Genomic DNA, 24,140 nt, shown 5'->3' with positions numbered 1-24,140 from the left:
AGCCTTATTAGTGAAATTTATATGAGCCTTAAAATCCTTAAGAATAGGTGACATCCTTTATTGCACACTTATTGCCATTTTACTATGTACATCACCACCTTCCATATCACTGACCTAATTTTCTGCCTACATTTTCCAGACGTGAGGTGTAGTTGGTATCTAAAGCAAAATCAGCCCTGATCAGTCTTAACTGTTTCATTAAATGATACTGCAATTTGTCCTTCGCTTAGATGTGATTTAAAATCACAGTCTCTTTGAAAATCTGTTGTGAAACTTAGTTAACAACCTCCAGACATGCAAATAATTTCTCATTTTCTAATAATGAGAATACTAAATAATGCCACTAGAATACAAGAAGGATTAGTAATGTTGGTGTTGTTAAGGAGTGAATCAGACTTTGAAGACTGTAGTTTTTCACCGCCATGCTTCTGCTGTCTGCCTGTGGTTGGCTTCAGAATAGAGCAAGACTCTTGAGCAAGAGTCTTGCCTTTGCCCAACTCATCTCTCAGTATTGTTGATTGTGCTATTGAAACTCATAATTTGCATTAATTTCAATTTTTTTTCTCAGCCATACAATATTTAGGATAGTGTGCAAGCATCAAAAAATGTACGTTGCCTGATGTAAATCCCACCTACTCTAAACCTCCCTCCTTACCTTTATCTGAATAGCTTTTTCCTTTGAATACCTCATTCATCTTATACAGTTGGATCCTCGATAGAAGTTGCTCCATGGGGGTGGCAGTGATAACACTAATTCCAGAGAAGGAAGTCCTGAAGGACTGCTAAGAAGCTACGAAGTGGCAGCCAGTAACTCCAACCTTCATGCCAATGGGTGCTCTAGGACTCTTTGTCAACATCTGCGAGTTCACAAGTCTTTTTTTGTCTCAAGGAATTATGGGCTGAATAATGTGGCATTTAACTGAAGAATTTTCACTGACAGTTTTATTTGACTGAGGTGCTTCAAATCTGATCCTATTTTATGAATTTCCATCTGTAGTTATTTTGATTTACTACTTTTGTCTCCTAAATATAAAGACTTTTATATCACTGATATTTCACTAAATTTGGTTAGATGGAAAGATGACATTTACTGTTGTCATGTACAAAGCAAGAAAAAAAAAGGTTTCTCAGTGTTTTGCAGCAAGAACTGTGATTAATGTAAGAAAAGTATATAGTAACCGTCATTGAAGGCTGCACAACAAATTTAAGAGAAGATGACAAAAGAGGAAGAGGTCTTGATGTTATTTGCATTCTAACACCTTTGATGCTGCTACAGAAATGTCTACCTGTTTATTTACAGCAAAGATGTCACGAGTTGTTCTTTAGTGAATTCAAGTATGCTTCCGGAGTTGTAGCAGGAGGCTTTGGGGATTTGATTACCATGTATCTTATTTGCAAAACAGCAACAAACTTCCCTTTCCAGAAGACTTTTTCTATATTTTCTTCCCACTGTTTGGAGTTTGATAACCAATGGGTGGGTTGCAATTATCATAGCACATGGAGATGTAGATTGTCTTTTTATCTCTGCATATATGTTACACCAGTGTCCTGAATTTAAGCCCATTGAACATGAGCAGGAAATGCTGATTACTCATGCAGGTTGAAATTTGGGGCAAAAGGGTATTTATCTTCTTGATTCTCAAAGTATCCAGGAGTCCAGAGTTTTACAATTAACAGGGCTCTGAAACAAGTTCAGAAATGCTGAAGTCACTGAGCAAAGCCAATGGCAATACTTCGCATCTTTAGTCTTTTGCAGCCTTTGAACAGCTTGAGCAACACAGAGCCTCTAAGCAACACTCCCATGTGTGTCTTGCCCCTATAACTTTTGGGTTTGGTCATATAAGGGACTCTATCAAGCCCAGCTCCATACTGGCTGATTGGCAAACTGTTGATGAGAGAAGAGCTACTGTCCTGATGAAGACAATGTCAATCCTTCCTCTCTCTTCTCACAGTTCTGGCTCAGGGCTACAACCTGTGAAGGGACTGCTGCCCCCTGAGAAAGTAGTGGCTCCCTAGCTGGGAACCTCGGCAGAGGCTGTGATGGGACAATTTTTGTCACTCCCTCTGTTTTGGTTAGTGATAAGAAATGAAGAAAGCTGATCGTCAGTCAGTATGAAAAGCTTAGTTCTGCCTGTGTCATTGCCAGTTTTCACTCCTCACAACACCTTCTGAAGTCACCCATCCTACTTAGCCATAACCCTACAAAGTCACCTCATTCCACAGAAGCCACTTTTTCAGTTATTTTCATATCAGAAGCACACAAACACATACAGGGTTGAGCTGCAGACATATTTGTTCTGCTTATGCCCATGCTTAACATCCCAGCTGCAAAGCAGCAGCCTAACAGTACAAAACTGTGATGTGGCATGTTGGCTGTGCAGGTGCAGAAGCAATCTTCTATGCCTGTTGTCTAAAATGAAAGATGGAAGTTTATATAATTACTTTCCTAATACTATTTCTTGCTCTAATATCCCCGTCTCTGCCACAACTGAAATGTTACTCTCCCTCCTTTTGGCAGATCAGTGCGCTCTCAGGATGTACTCTACAAGCCTGTGTTTGCCTTTGTTACTCTGACCACATTTTTACAAGTACACTGAAACATCTGTCTTGAGGTTTTTCTGTTCTTCTCTTTGGCTTCACCTACCTGATAATGGTGGTTTAACTCCTACCTCCCAGACTACAGGGTCTTGAAGTACCAACTTCATTGCTTCCTTTCAAACAGGCTTGTCTCCCATCTCAGGAGAGATGTGTGAAGAAATCTGGCTAGGAAAGGACACAGTGCAAGCTGTTTGTAGTTTGAGATCTCCATCGCCATTTATTTCTGGGCAGGGAAACATAAACCAATTTCTTTTCCTCTGGACTTTAATGGGCAATGATTATTTTGAGTTGATTTATATTTTATTTTTGTCTTAAAAAAAAAGAGAATTTCTAGGAATTTTTATGTCTCAGTCAGACCAATTTGACCATTTTTTGCACACTGTATGATAAGCCAAAATCTGACAAGCACTTTCAGGAATAAGGCCATAACATGGTGCTATTACCTGTTTATGTATGTGATTTGAGATACTATTTGAAAGAATGGATTTAGCTGGCCTCTATTACCTCACTGGTGGATTAGGGAGAGGCAAATTGCATCCACAGCATTCAAGACATGAAGGTAAGCAAAAACTGTAACATGTCTGAGAATTTTAGTTTTTGAATAATGGCTTTGTGGAGCTAGGAGTAGTACAACTCAACGCTGCGTCTCAGTGGAAACAAACACAAGTTCTCCATCATTCTTGGCCATGACAAATTCTGTAATATTTTACAGTTTGATTTTATATTTTCGCCTTGATTTTTTTTTTTTATTTTGGCTTGTTTCTGTCCTAACAATCTTTAATATAATTTTCCATTCAGGCCTGTTTGGTAGTCCTGGACATTGATGGATCACATCAACTTAAAAGTTATCTATAACTTCAAGTTGTAACAGCCTGAGTACGTGATGGGAAAAGAAGAAACTTTGGATCTCCTGCCTTATCCACGGTAACATTAACTCCTTGTTGGTTGTGTTCTCCTCACATTGCTCCAACAGAGAAATGGTCCAGGGAGCACCATGAGCTTGACACAATCCAGTAGGTGCAAGGGGTATGTGCCTAGTGATGTGTACAGCTGCACCCCCTGCCAGGATTCCCACGTGCTACCCCTTCCTGAGCTCCCTGTGTGCTGGTGGTTGGGCAAAGTGCATGGAAAGTGAAGAGACAAGGCTGTGGATGAGGACAGATGTGGTCTGTTGGTTGCCCCATTAGCTACTATTGCCGTGGCTGCAGCACTGTGGGCAAGAACTCATCCAGCCTGGCTGGGGTGGCCTTATCCCCCGGTGCTGCGATGTGACATGGGAGCCTGGCCCTTCCTGCCAGACAGAGACCCCTCTGCACCCTGGCACAGCAAGACAGGAGGTTCTGCGCTGTTGTTTGAGGGATGGGGAAAGGTCTGAGCTCAGGGTCTCCACCTCCTTGGGACAGAGCCAGGAGCCCCCGGGGCTGCCCGAATTGTCCCGCATCCTCCTTCAGAAGGGCCGGGAAAAGGGGCCCCGGGGAGGGGCCGGTGCCGCTTCCCCGGGCGCACTCGGAGCTCCCCGGTCGCCCTGCACAGCGCGGGGGGAAGCCGCTATCCCTGCGGCGCGATGGCATCACCCCGCGTGGAAACAGGACCGGGCAGCGCGACCGCCCCGGCCTGGAGGGCGGCGTGGCGTCGGACGAGGAGTGAGGACAGGAGGCCGGGAGGGAAGGCGGAGGGAGGGCGGGAGGCGGGCGGTGCCGGTCGGACGGGGGGGCGGTGGCAATGCCGGCGGGCCGGGCGGCGGCGGCCGGCGGGGCAGCGCGCTGCGCCGCCGCACCTCTCCCCGGCGCCGCGGAGCGAAGTGGAGGTGAGCGGCGGCGCACCGAGGCTGGGAAGGAGCGGTGCGCAGCGGCGGGGCTGGGCGGTGGGAGCCCTGCGGGGTGCGGGCGGGTGGGGGCCGGTGCCGGTGGCACTTGTGCCCGGCGCGGCAGGTCACCCCGCCCCCGGCAGCGTCGCGCTCTTAAGGCGCTGCTGGTGGCGAAGGGGCGCGGGGCGGCAGCGGCGCTGCCTCGGGTGCGCTCCGGGCCCGGCACTGCACACGTGCCGGCGCGGACGCCGAGGTTGGGTCCGGCGCGGCCGCCGCGCTCCGGGGAGGTGCGGGGGGAAGATGCTCCTCGGAGGAGTTTGCAGCCTGAGCTTTCATTTATCAGTCCCGAATGCTGGAAACACCGCTGGTTTACCCGGTGTCTGATCTAGCTCGGTGTTTGAGAGGCTTCACTGCCTCTTTGTACTGTGCGAGGTTGTAGCCTGCGCTTTTCTCTGCGTGGGAAGTTTTTACTAGCGGGAATGTCCCGAGAGTAGAGATGGGAGATAAAGTGTAAAGGACCTTGCAGAATTGGCTTCTGAATAAGTGAGCGTCTAAAATACAAGTTTGTACTTCAGTGGGGGAACTGCGGAGCTGGAGACAGTGCTGATTATGTGAAAGCTTTAAAACATTGAATTGTGAGAGGAGAATTACTTGGAAGATGTCAGGACATTGTTTTGAAAATAAATGCTTAACAGTAAGAAGAAAAACGGCGTGTGATTATCATCTTAAAACATTCCAGTTTGACTATTCCACTTTTGACTGTGGCTGGGCTGATAAATATTTTCATTCTAGTAGTATGTTGCAAAAACTTTTGTTTGTATATGTTGTTTAACCACTAGAATGTTTTGTATGGTTTCTCTGATTATATGTATATGAGCATTATATATTTTATACATTATTTTGTGTGTCTTATATGTGCAGAGACTATAAAGATACCATACACTACATCTACATTGTATAATGTGTGCAGATAATGGTTTTACCCTGTGACTGATGCACTTAAAATATGATGCCGTATCATATCACTCAGAAAACTAGAAAATTAGATTTGCACCACAGACTAATATTATGGAATTTCATTTGAACAGTGCTGTGCCTTCACAGTGTGTGTATCTTTGTTTTTAATATTGCAGATGCCTTTTGATTGCAAGACTGCTGAAATGTGTTGAGGGCTGCCTCTCCCTTCCTAACCATGAACAGTTCAAAATCACCAGGGCTGGCTGGATTTGGAATCTTGAAAAACACAACCTGCCACACAGAGAAGAAGATTTCAGTTTTCTTTTCAATAATCTTCATGACGGTGGGAATTTTGTCCAACAGTCTCGCTATAGCAATTCTATTGAAGGCATATCAGCGATTTAGGCAGAAATCGAAAGCCTCCTTTTTGCTTCTTGCTAGTGGTTTGGTCGTCACAGATCTCTTTGGTCACCTCATCAACGGAGCCATTGCAGTGTTTGTGTATGCATCGGATAAAGACTGGATTCGATTTAATCAGTCCAACATTCTTTGCAGTGTTTTTGGCATCTGCATGGTTTTCTTTGGTTTGTGCCCACTCTTCCTGGGCAGCGTGATGGCTGTTGAACGGTGCATTGGAGTCACTAAGCCAATATTTCACTCTACAAAAATGACCTCTAAACATGTGAAAATGATGTTGACTATGGTATGTCTATTTGCTGTTCTTATAGCTTTGCTACCTATTCTTAGGTTTAGAGCCTATCAAATTCAAGCATCGAGGACCTGGTGCTTCTATAAAACAGAACATGTTGAGGACTGGGAAGACAGATTTTATCTCTTACTTTTTTCTTGCCTTGGGTTACTGGCCCTTGCTATTTCATTCTTGTGCAATGCTGTCACAGGAATTACCCTCTTAAGAGTCAAATTTAAAAGTCAACAAAGACAAGGCAGATCTCATCATTTTGAAATGATCATTCAGCTCTTGGCTATAATGTGTGTTTCTTGCATTTGCTGGAGTCCATTCCTGGTAAGAGCCTAATGTGTTTGCCAATTTTTAATGTGCATCACTGTATAAAAGTTATACCTTTTTATTTCCAGGTTTTAAGGTGCTTTAGCTGTGATGACAGCTCCCTTCACTTTTCAATGTATTAGTTTTACAGCATATTGCTATATTGTATGTACCTATGCATCTATAACAAAAATGGTAATTATTCTCCACATCTGATGATAAGCAAAATAGATTAAGCAAAGTGTATAGGGACAGTGGTGGCAGAGTGGTGACTAGAATATATTGAGCAAATATTGAGCTTGTGCAAAAATTCAGTGAAATCTTGGAGTGGCAAGTCTGTTTAGTCTATACTGTGGTTCATATATTTTTTTATTTATGGTAGTCTGTTCATTGTTGTTATTACAGTTTACTGCTACTTGCAAACTACATTACTGAAGATAACAGTTAAGAACTTAAAAATCCTCTACTCCATTAGCAGGGTATTAAGGGCTTTACTTTAGAGTCATGTTAAAAACCAGTGGTTGCCAGTGGGTTAAAATGAAGATTTGGTTTAGATCTGATCAAGCTGGGTTTGTAATCTGGACAGATGACTAGCAAAGCTGCTCTGTGCAGCCGGTGCTTGCTCAGCGGTGCCGGCCGTAACTCAGGAGTGTTTGCTGGTAAGTGCTGTGACTCTTCCCAAGCGGTAAGTGTTGCTCATGTTGGCGTGTGCTCTGTCAGTGCGCAGGGTCGAAGGGAACGGGATTATGATATGGGAAAGAACTTGACGGCTCCTCTTGTATGATGGCGTTAAAAAGCTGATATTAACTGTGACTCTTTTTAATGTAGGAAACCTGACAGAAGAAAATTTATTTTTTTTTTTTTACTAGAGAGAGAGAGGTTAAGTCACACGTAATATGCAATCTTAATTTATTTCCTAGAAACAAGGTCACATAGTTTTGCACTGATGTGAAGAGCAGCAATTTCTGTTTGAATTTACAAATATAGAAATTTACATCTGAGATCTGAATCAGATGTAGCTGTATCTCATCTACTCACTGCCTATGGTGTAGTATGGAGTTGCCTGAACTAGTTCTAAATTCAATACTGATATTAGCCTCGCTGCAGCAGTTGGGTATATCTGGCAAGTAGCATTTAGTTAATCCAGTATCGCAGACTTCAAGGAGAGAGTCTAAATCTCTGTGTCACTGAAATGTACAAAAACTCTTTCATTTCTGTTCAACACACCCAGAATTTTCTGCCAGTTTTCTATTGATTTCTCTAGACTTGCTCTGCAGCATAGTTTAAATTCATGTTGGCTTTTTGACAACATCCTGGCTGTAGTGTTCAGGGCATAAATGAAGTTGTCAGAACAGTATAGCAAGCTTTTGTAGTGTACTTACTTCCAGTTACTTCCAGAAACGCAGCCACCTCCTGAAATTTGTCTGGGGCAAGCCACAGAATAGCTTTTAAGAAAAGGAACTCAAATAATGGTTTTATTTTTCATGAGAAAATAGTATATTATCCTCTGGTGACATTTATTTTCAGATAAAATAACTGCCCTCAAAGGCTGGAATTAATTTGATTTTTAAAAAGCCCTTAGGTGTCAAAAAACTATAGACTTCTTTTAATTCAAGAGACATATGTCATCTCTTCAACATATGAAGGACCACTACATTGCAGTTGTTTTTTCAGTGTTGGTAATTTTGTTATGACTTTCCATTTTTGTTAACTATAAAAACATAATTTTTAAAACCCCAAATGAAATTGCAACACTACTTTTGTTAAATATTGAACTTCATCAAAGTTGTAGTTGACAATGAGTTAATATTCCATCTGCTAAATCTTTTTTTCAGAGCCTTTTCAGAGCTTGGCATTTTCATTGTGGGTGATACAGGGCAGTGAATGACTTGCCTAATTTTGTACTTGGTAGTCTGGGACTGTGCAGAGGGACACGATACACAAGGAATTCTGGTTCCTTGGGTGGCAAATCTACAGGTGCTCATGGCACTTTGCTCCTGGATCTCTTTTGAAATGAGATGAGTCAAACTGTCACCAAAATTAGCCTGGCAGTATGGAAAATAGTTCTGCAATAATGGACAAATTTATGTTAGAAATGAGAAGTTAAAAAAAACACAAAACAAAACAGTTTGTGCAAGGTAGGGTTAGTTCTTGAATCAAAGTTTCAAGGAAGTGAACAGTGTTTTAGACAGAGAGTTTGATAGTCTGGGAAATGCAATGAGACGGGATTCTTGGTAGGTGTTACCCTCTTAGCTGTTAGGATTGTAGAGTTGTCATCAAAGTTAATTCTCTGAATTACCAGCTCTTTGTTTTGATAGCATTGCGTTCACTGCATACAAACAGAATTATAAGTGCAGTGTTAATTTACTGAGCTTTGTTGGACTGCAGTGGAACATACAGATTTGGTGGAAGAAAGCTCTGCCACGAACATAGTGCTACTCGTCCTATTATGTGAAACCACTCAGGGCTTTTAATTTGTGAAATGAATTGTTTAGATTCTATAGTCGGCATATACCAAAATAATTATTTCTTGAAATAAATATGGGCAGGTGGTCATAGGTGAAATTATTTGGTGAAATAGCTAAATACATGCTTAGTTTACATTCATTTGCTTTTGAAATTTTCTCTCAAAGCAAAATCTAGAAACCAGTGCCCGTCCTTGAACTGCGAATTTTACCCATGTTCTCGATCCCAAAGAGCATACAGAACAAATGCTATGAGAGAATGAATTGATTTGTTATAAACCAAAGCGATTAGAAACCAAACAAGCCTTTGGAAGAGAAAGCAGAGGAAGGTGGTGCAGCTTATGCCACATGCGGTTTGCAGATGCACGAGTTTGGATTTATTTGGTGTGATTCTCTGTCTGATGGGGGGTTTGCTTTGTTTATTTTTCTTCTGTTTTTAATCCAGTCTGGTGTTACATCAATTGTTGTATGTTGCATGGCCACGAAAATCAAGTCTATCCGATACTGTAATCCAACTGTAGATTTACTTCACTATTAGATTTTTAATTATTTTTATTTCTAAGTGGAATTATATATTCAGTCACTGTACTGTGCTAAAATCACCTTTACATGACATTAGAGGTGCAAGAGCCTGGATCGTGCTTTATAGTGTCTGGTGTGGAACCGAACATGCTTCTGCACCTGCTGAGTGGTAATGAACTTGTTTTGGTGCCTTTATGCATCAGTATACAGGTATATTGCTAACGTTTAACATATATATAGTAACATATAATGTTATTATCAATCACCATCTCTGTTTTAAATCTCCAGGAGATCTGGAGCATTTGTCAGAAGCAGAGCCCATGGTGTGGCTCAGGTGGAGCCCTGTCTGGGGCTGTTGGATAGGGAAGACACTTCCTTCTGATTTCTTTTCTTCCTTCTGATTTCTTTCTTGAAGCTCCATCTCACTTGTTCCTCAAAAATGAACACCTTTTTCAAGCTTTCCACCACTGTGTGGGCATCTTTCCTTGATGGAGTACCAAAATGAGGGATACCCCCTTCTTCTTCTCTTATGGGTAAACATTTATCTCTGTTTGAGGAGTTGAGAGCAGGAGGGAACTCACAAAAATGCCAAAAAAAAAAAAAAAAAAGGAAATTAATGAGTTTTCCTATAATTTCTGTAGTTAATGATTTTCAAAGATACATTTGTTCCGGCAGTCTGAATAATTTTGCTTTGCGATGGGTAATTCCGGGAAAATACATTCTGGAGATAGTAGCATCAGCTTCTCTGTGTAGTAAGTAATCCTTTTCCATTCTTTCTAGAGTCTTAGCCTTTTGCTACAGATGCCTTGATTTTACTGGGTGAATTTGGTCCCTGGGCATTGGATTCTGGGGAATAGCTGGGCTGAAGTATTTTGTAACAAGCATCTCTGATGAAATAGATTGTTATATAAAGCTGGTTTTTGGCTGTGACTTGACATCTGGCCTGTCATGAAACAGCTTGTTTTTGGAGCTCTGTTTGCATGAGCAAATTCTGACTTCACTACGTCAAATGCTGTGGGGCTCAAGGGATAAACATATTTTAAATTTTGCTTTTGGAGTAGCAAAGTGAACTTCCTGTACTTATGGACAGGAGAGGTTTATTTCAGAGTGACTTTATCTACGGGAACAAATTATGATATGGAGAAATGTCTAATCTTTTTCATGTGTACAGTCTTAGCCTGAGAAAAATACTTTTCCATTCAAATTATTCTGGTTAAGATCTTTTTCCATGCAGTTATCTGATTACTTTTATGCCAGTTTTGCGTCCCCTGTACCGCAGAAAATAGCCCCTCCTTCTGGTTTCTTCTGCCTTTTATTTTTAAATCTCAGCTATTCGTTTCATATGATTGAATCAGCTGTTATTCAGTTGCTTTTTATAGTGCCTAGATTAATTTCTAGCAGTCTCTTCTCATGTCATCTCTTCCCTTTCCAGTTTGTTATGCTAATTTTGTCTCTCTGAACTTGTTCTGATTTCTTGTCCTCAGAGCGAGGCTTGATGGTTGTTTTTTTGTGCACCTAGGGCTGCATTTAGCTTACAGTTTGCTGAACCGCTCCAGCTTTGAGGCTGCTGGAGCCCACCTCAGTGGTCCTTCAGTGAAGATGCTGCCAGAGCTGCCCTAATGAGGATGCTCTTGGTGGAATGCCCTTACCCCAGCCCTCCACACCCTGTTTGCTCTGCTAGATATTTCAGGTGCTGAGACAGGCTCTTGTTTGGTATGTGCTGAAGGAGGTCAGTGGCTTGGAGGTTTTACCCAAAGAAAATTCTAGCCCATGTAGTTGCATACATAATAAGATACTTTGTTGTAGCTTATTCTTACATGTGCAATGCTCATAATTTATATGAGCTCATTGCTTTATTAACGCTGCTTGTATGTCTTCAAATATTGCTGATTGTATTGTTTCTACAGCAAAACAGTTACTTAAAAACTTGCTGATTCTCACTAGATGTCCCAAGATGTGGGTCCACGCTTCGCCAGTGAGGCTTTTGTCCCCACGGACAGTACAGGCACCCCACATCTCATGGATGGCCACTCTGCAGAAGTGTATGTGCTTTACAGAGCCACTGGCAAAACACATCCTTGGTCAAAACTGCAACCTCCTTGAATTTCTGCCTGCATAGGCACTGTCAACAAGAACAGGGATGATTTCTTTCAAAAAAGAATAAATTAGGCTTTCAATTTCCAGTCATCCGTTTCTGAAGACTGAAGGAGATACTCTTAAACATGTTTAGCTAAGCTTGCAGTTTTGAATGCCATTGTAAAAGTTGCTTTCTCGGGGTAAAAACATAGTTTGTCTTTTTGAAGATACAGATTTTTATGAAGATAATCAATGATAATTACTGTAGTTATGCTGCCTTTTATTATTGAATTCTTGTCCTGTTTTACTAGAATCGTTGACTGTTGACAGTGTACAAAGACGGGATATGTTGCTGGAGTCAAGAAGCGGTGGTTGGTGTTGAGTCTGGGCCACGCTTCACGTCCCGCCTGCGGCAGGCTGAGGGACACAGGAGAGGTGACCTGCTGCAGGACCTCCATGGGAATACCCCTTGGACATTGTCATGGCTTCTCCTGTACCAGGTGCAAGCCCATCTCAGGAGCCCACTTCTGCCACAATGTTTTTAATAAATGAACCAGTTTCTTTGGGAAAGGAAGAAAAGCTTTTAGCTAGCAGGCAGCCTGCTGGATACGCCTCCTTATCTCTAGTCAGAGCATCAATACAGTAATAGTTATTTTTAACTATAGGTTGTTATTTCTTTTCCAGGCCTTACTGTATCAGAAGAGGTCAGATCAGGTGCGGCTATTTGGCTGAATAAAATGCTCCTTGAGTTCCTCATATGAGTTTGGTTTTTTCCAAGCTACACTAGAAAAAGGGCTGTTACTCTACCTTGTATCTTGGCCTTTTAATTGCTTGCCGAGTGTCTCAGTACATCCATTAACACTGTGTGAATTCAATCGCTATTCTTGCTTGAGTTCCTTTGAATGATCTTCTGACACTCCAAGTTAAATTGCTAAAATTTTAGTGTCATTCCTGATATTATGGCCCAAAAGATATTTTGGAATAGATGGCTGATTTGAAGGGATAAGAGGGTAGAGAACACTCATTTTAATTGCAGTTTTTGTTAGTCTCAAGACAGAAGTGTCTTTTTAGCTTAGTTTCCTATGGAATAGGGTTTAAGCAGCAACTCAGACAATTCAAACGTGCTTCTGTATCTCACTATGAAAACAGTCCATTGAAAGAAATTGCAGGTGTTTCCAGAGAGAGAATAACAAAGTTTAATACAATGCATATAAAAATTCAATCCACCTGTTCAGATGTGTTTCTATGATGCTAGAAACCCTTGGATAGGATGTTCATGCCTTTTTCTTTTTAGTATTGGTTGTGGAGATCTTTCTTTTCTTTTGGATTCTTAAGAGGCACAACTGAAAAATTTCCACCAGGTTAGATGAGAAATGGAATGGTATACATGTTTTAGAATGTACCCACCTACAATGATACTGAATTTCAAAGGTTCTGTTTGAGCGTTCAGGGTTGGTCTGTTCCTATTTTTATCTTTTGCAGCTTAGAGAGATCTTACCGGCTTTAGCCTTTCTGAGAAATATGAATCATTAAAAAAAAATGTTTTAAGTGTGGGCCAGGGCGTAGTTTATCATAGAGTGCTTAGAAACTCTATATTAATTGTGGCTATATTTGTAATTGAAGCGTTTACCTCCCTCGCACAGAAGTCAGGGAGTTGAGTAGCTGAGATGCTCTCTCAAAAGGAGCGTTCTGGAGAACAACTGGATGGTGTTCAGCATGTTGTCCTTCAGTAACGATATGATCCAGGGAAGGAAGAAGAGCTGAGACTGACAGATTGTCCTTTACCAGAGGCTTTTGGGGAAGCATAAATAGAGCTTTTGTTATCTGTTTACTTATTCTGTTTGGAAAAATCCACGTAAAGCCCTTTTCTGAAAATGAAGTGCCATCAAAATGCAGTGAAGTTGGTTTGTTTCAGAGAGAAAAAGTAGGGAAGGCAGTTTCCAGTCATGTGAGAACATTGCATTATCAAAACAATGTGGTCCTGGTTTTCTTTCAAAATCGCATACCGCTTGATTTTTCAACTCATATTATCTATAAAGAATTAAACCACAAAAGTTTATCAACAGAAACACAGTATTTTGTTTCAAATAGATGTCAATGATGTTCACAGAAAATTTTGATTTTTTTTTTTTTTCAATTTTGGAGTTGGTATCTCAAAAAATCAAATTCTGAAAACTTTAGCCAAATAAATTTGTCATTCATAACCTCTCCTAATTTATTCAGTTGGTAAAGTTTTTGGATTCTGTGCTTGATATTAAAAAGTAAGTCAATTTGACGTACTTTCCAATTTTGTTTGATGCAAGAGAATTCTTCCTGTTTCCTAGATATTGCACTTATTCAAGCCTTTCTTGCCTGAAAATATCATACACTTCATAACCATTTTTGGAAAATGTCATACATGGCATAACCATTTTTGGATGGTTATTTTAAGAAAGCTCTCTTTCCTGACTATCTAAAGCCTTTAAATGGTAAACTTGTTTCTGAAAACTCTCTGGGACAAATACACTGACATGGAACAACTCCAGAAAGTCCTTCATCCTCACCAGGTTTAACATGACACACCACAGCGTGTGGTATGCATAAATATATTCTGTGAGATATTCATTATGGTGTTAATTCACGATCTTGAGTTTTGCGTGGTGATTACAAACGCCTTCTAGCAGAAGTTATTTGTCTCAATAGCAGTGTAGAATCAGCTCATGTCTGAGACAGCGCATTATTTGAATCCTTTTCCAGGAAATATGCTGTTTAGATTTAAAACAGAGCAATAATTCTTATTTCAAGTGTTTTTAAGAGTTAAATTTTACATTAAAATATTCAGAAATTGCTGCATTGCGATTTGGGTTACAAGCTCCCCAAGGAAGGAAGGTGCCTGTTTGCATGCACAGTGCCCGGCAGAACAGGAGCGCAACCCCATTGTGGGTTCTGAGTATGTGCTTTTAGAAATAGCAATGGTCAGGTGGCAGAACATTGCAGAAAGCGTTTACACCAGGAGTTACAGTAAAGTTTTAGTGATTTCAACTCATTCTTTCTTATTCATCCTCATATTGGATGAGGCCAAATAGCTGAGTGGCTGAATGAACCTGAGCTGCCCTGTAAGTAATAGAGTGTCTCTTGCTGAAGAATTGCTCTTGTCTGCTCCAGACAGGGCAAGGAGAGGAGAACAGCTCCTAAGCTCGCTCTCAGCTCCTCTTTTTAATGAGCCATCTGAAAACCTCATTCAGAGACACATGCCAAAGTGTGGGCTTGAATGGCATTGGAGTTGTGTTTCTCACGATTTCCTGAAGAAGGCTGAAAATGAGCCTTTGTGTAAAGAACATCCTAAACTGAAAGTTTTAAGATGGTTAGGCCTCCACACTAAATTCACAGAAGCCAAAGATTACTTTGTCATTGGGGAAATGGAAGTTAATGACTGATCTCCAGCTGGTCCCCTACTTGCTGTCCCAGACCTGTGCGCTGCCCGGGCTGTTGGAAATAGAATTTAATCCACTTTTTTACCAGGGCCACGTGTTTGCAGAAGCAGAGAGAAATCAATCGCTCTTAAATGGAGACTTGATTTTTCTCTTTTCCCTTCCACCTAAAAGGTGGTCCAGCTGCACAGCAGTCCCTTTAAATTTATTTGCCAACATTAAAGAAAAAAAAATTGCAAATTATATATGCCAACTTGGTAAATATATTGTTACTTCATTAGCCTCAATATTTCCATTCATAGCTTCTTATTGGAAACATCGAGGCTAATGAAGTAACAATATATTTACCAAGTTGGTAAATAAAAATGTGATTGTTTTCCAAATGAGTGAGAAAACCTGGAAAAGCAAAGCAATAAAAGAGAAGTAGTAGGACTTTTTCAGGGTTTGAAGCTTTGCCCAGCCGACCCTAATGGAAGTATAAATGCATCCTGAATACATATAGTCCTTGCATCCCTGAATACTTACTTGTTTTGTTTGTGTTTCTCAGGATGGTCCTTATTATGCAGTATTCAAAACACGCTATTGTTTTCTGGTCCCAAGAGGTCTAACAGTTGTCCTGTAATTTCTCTCAGGATTGCTGGGTAAAGAATATTTTAATTTTATCTGTAAAATGAATTTTTTTGTACATGAGATTTTTGTTAAAGGCCTTGTGGTTAGGCAGGAATACATTCCTCGCTCTGTGTAAGCAAGCTTTCTCGTAACTTTAAAACACGTAGCTCAGGAAACAGGTTGTTTGTTTGACTCTGGTACGGACACTGTGTCTATTCATTACAAACTGAGTCATTTACTGTTTTCAATGCTAAAATCTTCTCTATCCATATTGATTCTACTTTCCTTTCAAATAAGATAATCAATTAATCCGCGAGAGTAGTTACATTGTCAGCTAGTTGAACTAAAGCATTTCTAATTTTGAGGGGAGGGAAGGAAAAAAGGAAAAAGGACTGTCAATCCAAGACAACTATCTGGATTGTTTCAGAGAAACAAAGAGAGGTGAGCTAGAATGCTTCATTGCTTCATTCAACCCCATCCTGAATTTATGTTACTGCAAACCAGGTGCAAACAGGTAGCGTTTAAGGGAAAAGTTAACAGAAAGTAAAAGCTTCACTTCGGTTAACGTTTGCACACAAAAAATCCTTTTGTTTATGAAGCTTACTGCATAATTGCTTTCCTGCCTCATATAAAGCATGGCAATGCCAAAGGCAGTTAATAATTTATAAATAGTGAACATAACATTATTGCACTTCACTTTTTTTCCTAGTAATTTTGTCAAATTCTTGCATACACAAAAATCTCATTTCAAAAGGCATTTCCAAATGTTTGTTCAGAAAGCGTATTGCTATCTATAAATATTTTGCACAAAGCTGTAAAAAGAGAGATGGTGGAAAGTGTCGCACTTGACTCTAATGGCACAGTAATGGATTACAATGGGCCATGAGTCCTCTGCAGACCTGAGCCTGTATGAGGAGAACAGAAACCTCAGCAGAACTGAGCGAGGTGCATCACACAGTGAGGTCAGACGGAGCTGAGCTGCTGGGCAGCAAACACTCACGGAGCCTTTATTTAATATTATGGCTGCATTTAATATATGTGCTGCTACACTGCTGTCCTTTCTTTGGCGTTCAGTTGATGTGAGATCTGCCGTACCAATTCAAAGGCGTGCTTGGACATACCCTTTCAAGGCTTTGATCTTGCCAACATGAGAAAACGCAGGTGTATCCTGAATGGTACCATGTTTGTGAAGCAGCATCATTGGCCAGGGAGACCCAGCGAGACATTGCCTATTCACAGAATCAACTGTCTCCGAGAAAGGAATATTATTAATGATTTTCATTTGCTTAATGGAAAACGTTGTGTTTTCCTTTTTTCTCTATACTTTTTCTTTTGACTTTTATCACAGCACTAGTGCTTTGGGACAGCTCTGAGTGCTGAGTGCCTTTAGCTTTACAGTACCTCCAAAAGGTTCATGCAGCTCCGTTTTAAGTGGGGTAAATATGGAGCACAGGGAGGCTGAATAAACTTCTACAACATGTTTTTGCAAGCTCAGTTACCTCTGGTCATCCAAATTTTCTGTCTGTTTCTCATTTGGGTTCTGTGTTTCTCAAGAGAGACTGTGACCCTGATCGGGGCAAGATCTTTCTCAGACTATCTGCCTTTAGTGGGATAATAAGTAAACTTGCGTGTTTAAAGATGCATATCATGGCAGGTAGTAGTTACCATCCTTGGTTTACCTGTTTGGGACTAGAACTTGATTTCAGGAGGCAGACAGTTTCTTTTTTGCCGTCTGAACAGTGAGCCAGCAGATCCATTACTAATTTTTAGTGTCATTATATTTTTCACATAAGCGTACATGAGAGAAAAGGGGACTCCCTTATTTTGCTGCTACTTGTCAAGAGCTGATCCTGCAAAACCTAACACATGGAAGTATTATGTATCCCCTTAAAAGTACCTGCTGGTCTTCAAGGTGGAGGAAAACTTACTGTCGCATTTTGTCTTTGACAATTCCCTTTTAAAAGCACATTTTAAATAAAATCACTATGCTTGGTTGAAATTCACTTGCTAGGCCAAATGATCATCTGGTTGAAGGTATGGTTCATGTTTTTCTTTTAAAAAGGGAAAGGAAAAGATTAGGGGAAAAACATGCTGCAGATCTATAACATAAAAAGCAATATGTAGCATAAGTAGTACAGTGTGTGTACTAACATTTTGATGGCAGAAGTGGTGCACTACATATTTTTCTTGGAAACCCTTGCCTTTAAACTGACTTAAACAGAAACACATAAAAAATAAAATGAAGCATACTCACCTTCATTGCAACGAACACTTGGCTTGTAAACTGCAACATCTATATAACAACAATATAAGCAATTTGCTGGCTGTTTCTTTTCTAACTGCTGTTCTTATGAGGTATAAAAGTACATAAAATGTGAAGATAGGTACATTTTAATTTTTCTCTCCTCTTTTGCATTTTTTTTCTTAAAGTTTGTGTTTACAGAGTACAACAAAGTACCATCTTCTATCGGCTCTTGCCTGTAGCGGACTACAGCTTCTTTATAGCACCTATGAATAATGGAAGTAGAACACCGCCTTTAGTTCTGTGTGGTTAAGGAGAAGGGGATATTGACCTCCAGATTCGACATGGGCATCAGTGAGAAAATATGAGTCCTCTGGAAATACTGAAAAAAAAACATGGACTGTCTTCCATTAATAGAAATTCTCAGAACTGCTTATAATGAAATCCAAAGGAAGAGGAAGAGATTTGGGAGGGTCTGCAAGGTTCCTGCGGGGAAGTGGAGCCTGAAGGCTGAGCTACAGAGGAAGGGAATTTCTGATGTTTGTTTGCATGTAACAGACCCGGCCTGTCTGCTCTGCTCTCTGTAGCAATCTCCCGGTGACTGGTTTTTATCCAGTTTCCTGAAGTCAAGGATAGAACCTGGATTTAGAGCCTATGTGCTGAATTGCATTAAAGCAGCATTACAGTTTGTCTTATTTCCTAACTAGCTGTAAAGTCTGCTGCTTGTTTTGACTGGCTGTCCTTGAGTACTAACAGGAATGTGACTAAGCAGCACTGCCATTTAGCTTATTAGTTGTTCTCATATAATTGAGATCCAATTGGAAGGGAAATTAAAGACATGCTGTTTAGATTTGGGGAGTGGTGTGAAGCTTTGGAGCATTTTATTTTAGTTTGTTGCACTGAGCTTTGTCCCTGAGGGAAACAACAGTTCTCTGATGCTATCTGCTAGATGCAAAATTGCAGAAGTCAACAATTTAAAAATGTTTTTAAACTTTTCCATCAGACTTTCTGGATCTTGCAAAGTGAGCTTTGGTTTTAATGAAGCCTAAAGTTGGACAAAAAGGTTGAAGACGTTTAATGTATTGTGTTAAGTCCTTGTTTGACGCTAATTTGATTTCTCTATTTATTTTTAGGGAATTCTCAGGTCTTTCCTTAAACCATCAAGGACTAATATGAGTTAGAGTAGCTTCATACCTTACAAGCAGGCAGCCTTGGTTTAAAAAGCCACTTGTACAGTATGCTTTCCTAAGGAAAGTTTGAATTGTATTGGTTACATCATGTGATGCTATCATTTTTTTTTTCAAACGGAGCCAGCTGTGTTCATATAAACATCATATAACTCAGCAAAATGCTACTTGGACTTTTACATTTCTAAATATCTTAGAAAATGTCATGAGCTATGTTATTATTTATCAGCTAGGGATTAATTTTTTGAGTCATGCTGCTGAATCTGCATGAGTATTTGATTCAGTTGTGGAGATCAAAAGCAACTACATATGATGCAATTGTGTTGCCTCTTCCCACTTCCCCGCTTGTATACTGCTGGCTACAGAGGACAGAATTCTTTTACCATACCAATCTACAGGGAAGAAAGAAAAAGTTAATCTTCAAATTGGTTTATTGACTTTGAACTAATTATTGATCAGTATGAGTGAAATAAGAAAAGAAGTGATCTTTCTGTGCCTATGGAGGAGGTCCTGTTCTCAGAAGGCAGCTTAGCACTGCAGCAAGCTCTGGTGGCAGTTTCTGAGCTGGCAAGTTGTGCCAGTTCAGTGATTGACTTTCTCACACCCAGGGAGAAAATACAGACTGTCTGCATGTTTTTCTTCAATTAAATCCTTTAGTATCAGGCCTTTTAATATAATAATTAGTGATTTCAAACAGACTTTGGCATAGTATTTTAAACATTTGAATTTAAATAAAAAATGAAAATGTGATAGAAATAATAATTTATATTGGCCTCACTCCATTCGATATGTCTTCAGCTGGAGTTTGGAGTCTTCTTCTAGAAATCATGCGATGACTTTAGAAAGGCTCCAGTAGCCAAGACATGGTCTCCTCTTTGCCCTGTCTTTGCATGCAGTTGGTTTCAGTTGCCTCCAGTTTTCTTCTTACGTGTTTTCTCATAAGACATGGAGGAGCTGTATTTGGCATTTATTAGCTTTGCAGAATGCAAGAGAAGAGCACCAAGCAGATTTCTGAAGCACATCAAGAGGCAGATTAGGAAACTGTATGTCTCTATCAAGTCAAACCCGCAGTGTATCGGATAAGTTTGTTGGTCCATGAGCTCTATTGTGCTGCCATTTGCTGCCCAGTCCTACTTGCATGAATAAGGACTATTCCATCTGAGTTTAGTTTGTGGTATTGGACCTCTAATAAATAAAATGTAGGACAGTCCTGAGAAAACATCTCATGCAGAAGCCAAAGGAGTTGTCCAAGTTTGGGTGGGCTGCTGATGTCAGAGGAATGTGCCCAACAGTTATGGGGTGAAAACGAGATTCAGGGAACTGATTTGTAAGTGTTTGTGTTGGCTCAGTGCTCAGACATTCCTCCTCCTCCTCACACCGGTTCCCAGCTGTGCTCTTGCCAGTCCTACCAGCTTCCCTAGGAATGTTCCTAGGGGCTCTTTTTGCTGCTCCCATAGATCTCCATAGACAAACGCTTGACCACATGCTTAATCAAGCAAGTACAGCCTCCTTTTATGCATTCACTCTGTTCCACTCAAGTTTATACTCAGATGTGGTGACCTTCAAGATGTAGGTAGGGCCTAGGAATACAGAGAAGCATTTAAAAAGGAGCAGAATAGATTTGCTGGAATCTTAAGTGTTTTTTTTACTATGTATCTTTGTGGAAATATGACCCTCTGCACGCGGACAGACTGACCTCACCTCTTATCTCCCAATAAATCAGTGTACTCACAGCATCAGTTGTAAAATATCCCATTTCTTAGTTAAATAACTGTATCACTTTAAAGGCTTTGGAACTGAAAGATTTACAGTGTTTCATCTTTCTACCAAAAAAGTCTTCTTGTGCTTTTAACATTAGTAATGGAGATAATTTACTGTCCTCTGGCAGATTCCTGGCTTTGTAGAGCCAGGCTTTCTTCACACAGGAACTCAGGTTACAAAACCTCAGTGGCAGAACGCCCGCAGAGAAGGGCTCGGCAGGGCAGGAGCCCCAGCGGCACATGTTTCACCAGGGCTGGTGTTTCAAAGCCTGGGCTGCAGCTCTGCAAAACGAGGAGGCCAGCCACAATTTACTGGGCTGGTGTAGCCCTTGGGTATCCTCTACCAGAAGCGGTCCTGCTGGGCTATGCTAGAAGAATAAGACCTCCACCCATGTGAAACTATTGGCTCTGGATGAGTTTTCATTCCTTGCTCAAATCATTCCCTAGTTCTGGAGGGTATTCTCTGGCTGGTTGCTATCCTCTGCTCAACATTCAGCAGAGACACATCTATATCCTGTGTAAAACATCAGAGGATTTCTTGGATGATAAGTATTATATGCCTTAAAGTACTTCCTTTGCAATTGGAATGCATTGATGCTGTGAAGGTGTGAGGATTAGAGATAATGTGGAAGTTATTTCGTTTATTTACATTCTCTCTTGGTGTATTTTTTTTGATCTATAACCTTAAAATGTTCCATTTTCAGGTGACAATGGCCAGAATTGGGATAAATGACAGTCATTCAAAGGAGACCTGTGAAACAATACTTTTTGCTCTCCGAATGGCAACGTGGAATCAGATTTTAGATCCCTGGGTGTACATTCTTCTCCGGAAAGCTGTACTTAAAAACCTGTACAAGATCACAAGGGGGTGTTGTGGTGTGCACATTGTAAACTTACATATGTGGGAACTCAGCTCCATCAAGAATTCTTTGAAGGTTGCAGCAATATCTGAGTCACCAGTAAGTTCCAAACAAATCAACCTACAGCCATTCAGCTCTACGGGGCAATGAAGTTAAACACAGTGTATGAAGAGATGATGGAGGCAATGCTCGTACGTGGGCAATACCTTAAAATTAATTCCAAGGTTTGATGGTTTGGAATTTGTTTGAAATTGTGAGTGGTTTGCCGATATTGCTACTCCAAAAGATGCACTTGAATGTTTTAATTCCGTTTAGAATACATCCCTTCCGAAACCGGTAGTAGACTGGTAAACGATCCTGTATTTCTCCCTTCCAGGTACTAAAGTGAAGAGGGTTCCTCATAATACTCCCCACCAAATCCTTTACCTTAGCAGACTTAGGAACATATGCAAGTGTGAAAGTGAACTCCAAGATGATTTTTAAAAGGGGTAGGTTTTATCTACCAGTGATATCCCCAAATCCTTTGCAGAATCACTGCTTCCCAGGGTAGAGTTCACCATCCTTTCCATAAGGGTATTCTTTGCTTCTGGGCATTGAATTTTCCAGTTGGATATATGAAAGACATTTTGGTTGTGCCCAGCTTATTAAATGATCCGGTTTGCTTGGTTCATTGACTTGATTTCTTAATTATTTACTGTTCCATACATTTTTGAGGGAGCTGCATCAGTGTAAGCATTCCTTTCAAATCACTGACAAAATATGAGGTTCCCTGTGGGAACACAGAAGCAGCTCAGCTCGCTTACAGTTACATGTTCAGATCTATCAGTGAGTTTTCAGTCCTTTCAACAAATGTTGTTGATACTAAGAGGCATAAAGCTGTGGTTATTCTGTAAGAAGAAGAGTGTGGGATTTTTTTCCGCCAAACTGAAGGAAGTTTCTTGAAGTGTTCCCCTAATGCATATACTGAAATGCTTATGAGGTACCTCCGCTTCATTTGTAAAAGGTTACTTAGACTTGTCTCATGAAAAATGTGAGTGATCAAATGAGCATCTCTGCAGGGAAGTGCACTGGGAGCGTGGTTTTGTTTGTGAAAGCAAATGGCACTCTCAGTTTCTGCAGAGTCTGTGTCTGAGGGCATTCAGTATATTTGAAGGTACCAGCAAGTTTCTAGGACTTGACACAGAAGGCCCTTCACCTTTAATGCTGCTAAAAGAAACTTTGTCTTTTTGTGACTGAATTCTGTTCAGAAGCAAAAGTGAGACTATCAGAGACTTTGTAGCAGAGGGATTGTTTTAAGATAGAAATGTCTATGTTATTTTTACCTACTTAACTTCAAATAACCACATTAGTAAATTGTTGGTATATTTGGACAAAGTAGTTAAAAACTGATTCCCAAGAAGACAGTCTGAGGGACCAAAACTATTCCTGAACTACAAATTCATGTTGTATGTGAGAATAGTTTATGTCACAAAATAAAAACCCAAAAGGTTTAAATATTTCAATTTCTTGTTTTAAAAGCTATTTCCTTTTTGTTTTAAAAAGGTTGAAAAATAAGTGGGTTAAATAACCCTGTAATGAATTGAAATGGCTTCATTTACCCTAAAGAATTTCTGTATGTGATTTATTTTCTTAGTCACAGAGCTGATAAACTGTGGACATATTTGATGCTGGTATAAGCTTCGCACTGTTGCTTCATGTGGGTTCTGCTGAAATCTGGAAGCATTGTCAGTGCTCTGTTTGGCTTTTTCGTTTCATAGAATGTGATGCCAGTGTATCTGTTAACATAAATTATTTGTTCTTTACGGAAGGTTGTTGTTTTAGCAGCTGCAAAAATATGTTGGTCCATAAATTGTTGAGATATTTGATTGGTGAATGAAGCTCATCAATGTTCAATTTTGTTATGTGAATAAATGTAGCTTGTGTAGTTCATACTGGTTGACCTGTAAAACAAACAAACGAAAGTTTATATGTATATGTGATTTCTTATATTTTGTGTACTAATATGTATTGATTGTAAATTGCAAAGCCTCATTAAAATTGTCAAACTGTATCTTGAGAGTTATGATATTTTTGCATAAAAAAAGAGACCTGAAGTTTTTGAAAATAATCCTTATAAAAGAAAAGTCTTACACAGGATTCAAGGTGTCCACTGCCATTCACATGTGTGATATCAGTTGTGAAGGTGGGGAGGACAGTGAGAATTTGACTAGGAGGTACCAGTGTTCGTATGGTTTGTTGTCACACGAGCAGCCCAGTGCAGTTGGTGGTCTGAGGCAGACACAGTCAAATTTGATGATCCATGCTTAGAAAATGCAAATAAAAGTGGAGCTGAGGGAGTTTGGTGTTTGGAATGAAAGTGTTTTTATCCAAATAGCTGCCAAGATGTTACACAGACTCTGATTAGTTTCACATACACTATGAATCCTGAAATAAAATGTGAGTTCTGCTGTTAGAATTTTGTCTTGTCCAGTGATGTGATGGCTTGCAGAGGCAGCTCAGGATACGGTTGCCCAAGGATCTGTTACCGCTGAAAATGATTTGATTATCATTGTGGTTCATCTCACAGCAGAGCCAGCAATGTGCTCTGTTGTATGATTAGCAAATTATATATTTTATGGAGTATGAGATTGTTAAAAAAAAA

General features: G+C 40.2%; 1 protein-coding gene across 5 annotated transcripts; it reads left to right on the top strand.

The window, feature by feature from the left end:
- The first annotated feature begins 4,024 nt into the window (after positions 1 to 4,024).
- Positions 4,025 to 23,549, top strand: PTGFR (prostaglandin F receptor). Of its 5 annotated transcripts, none has more exons than XM_065072748.1 (3): positions 4,025 to 4,241; positions 5,539 to 6,386; positions 21,344 to 23,549. In XM_065072748.1, exons 2-3 carry the CDS (start codon positions 5,598 to 5,600, stop codon positions 21,647 to 21,649), a joined length of 1,095 nt encoding a protein of 364 aa, XP_064928820.1. In that variant the 5' UTR covers positions 4,025 to 4,241; positions 5,539 to 5,597; the 3' UTR covers positions 21,650 to 23,549. The 5 variants fall into 5 exon arrangements, with proteins under 5 accessions (XP_064928820.1, XP_064928822.1, XP_064928819.1 ...); XM_065072750.1 differs by lacking the exon at positions 4,025 to 4,241 and adding an exon at positions 4,270 to 4,405 and having other exon boundaries at positions 5,539 to 6,065; XM_065072747.1 differs by lacking the exon at positions 4,025 to 4,241 and adding an exon at positions 4,270 to 4,405.
- The last annotated feature ends 591 nt before the right edge of the window (positions 23,550 to 24,140 follow it).

Source organism: Columba livia, chromosome 8 (assembly GCF_036013475.1).
Source record: "Columba livia isolate bColLiv1 breed racing homer chromosome 8, bColLiv1.pat.W.v2, whole genome shotgun sequence".
NCBI lineage: Eukaryota > Metazoa > Chordata > Aves > Columbiformes > Columbidae > Columba > Columba livia.
The sequence above is the reverse complement of the archived record's forward strand: the minus strand, read 5'-3'. Positions and strand labels throughout refer to the sequence as shown.

Excerpts from the sequence above, each read along its gene's own strand:
- PTGFR (XM_065072748.1), top strand. The coding sequence starts at position 5,598 with ATGAACAGTTCAAAATCACCAGGGCTGGCTGGATTTGGAATCTTGAAA. Across the intron at positions 6,387-21,343 it reads TTTGCTGGAGTCCATTCCTG|GTGACAATGGCCAGAATTGG; the intron begins GTAAGAGCCTAA and ends TTCCATTTTCAG.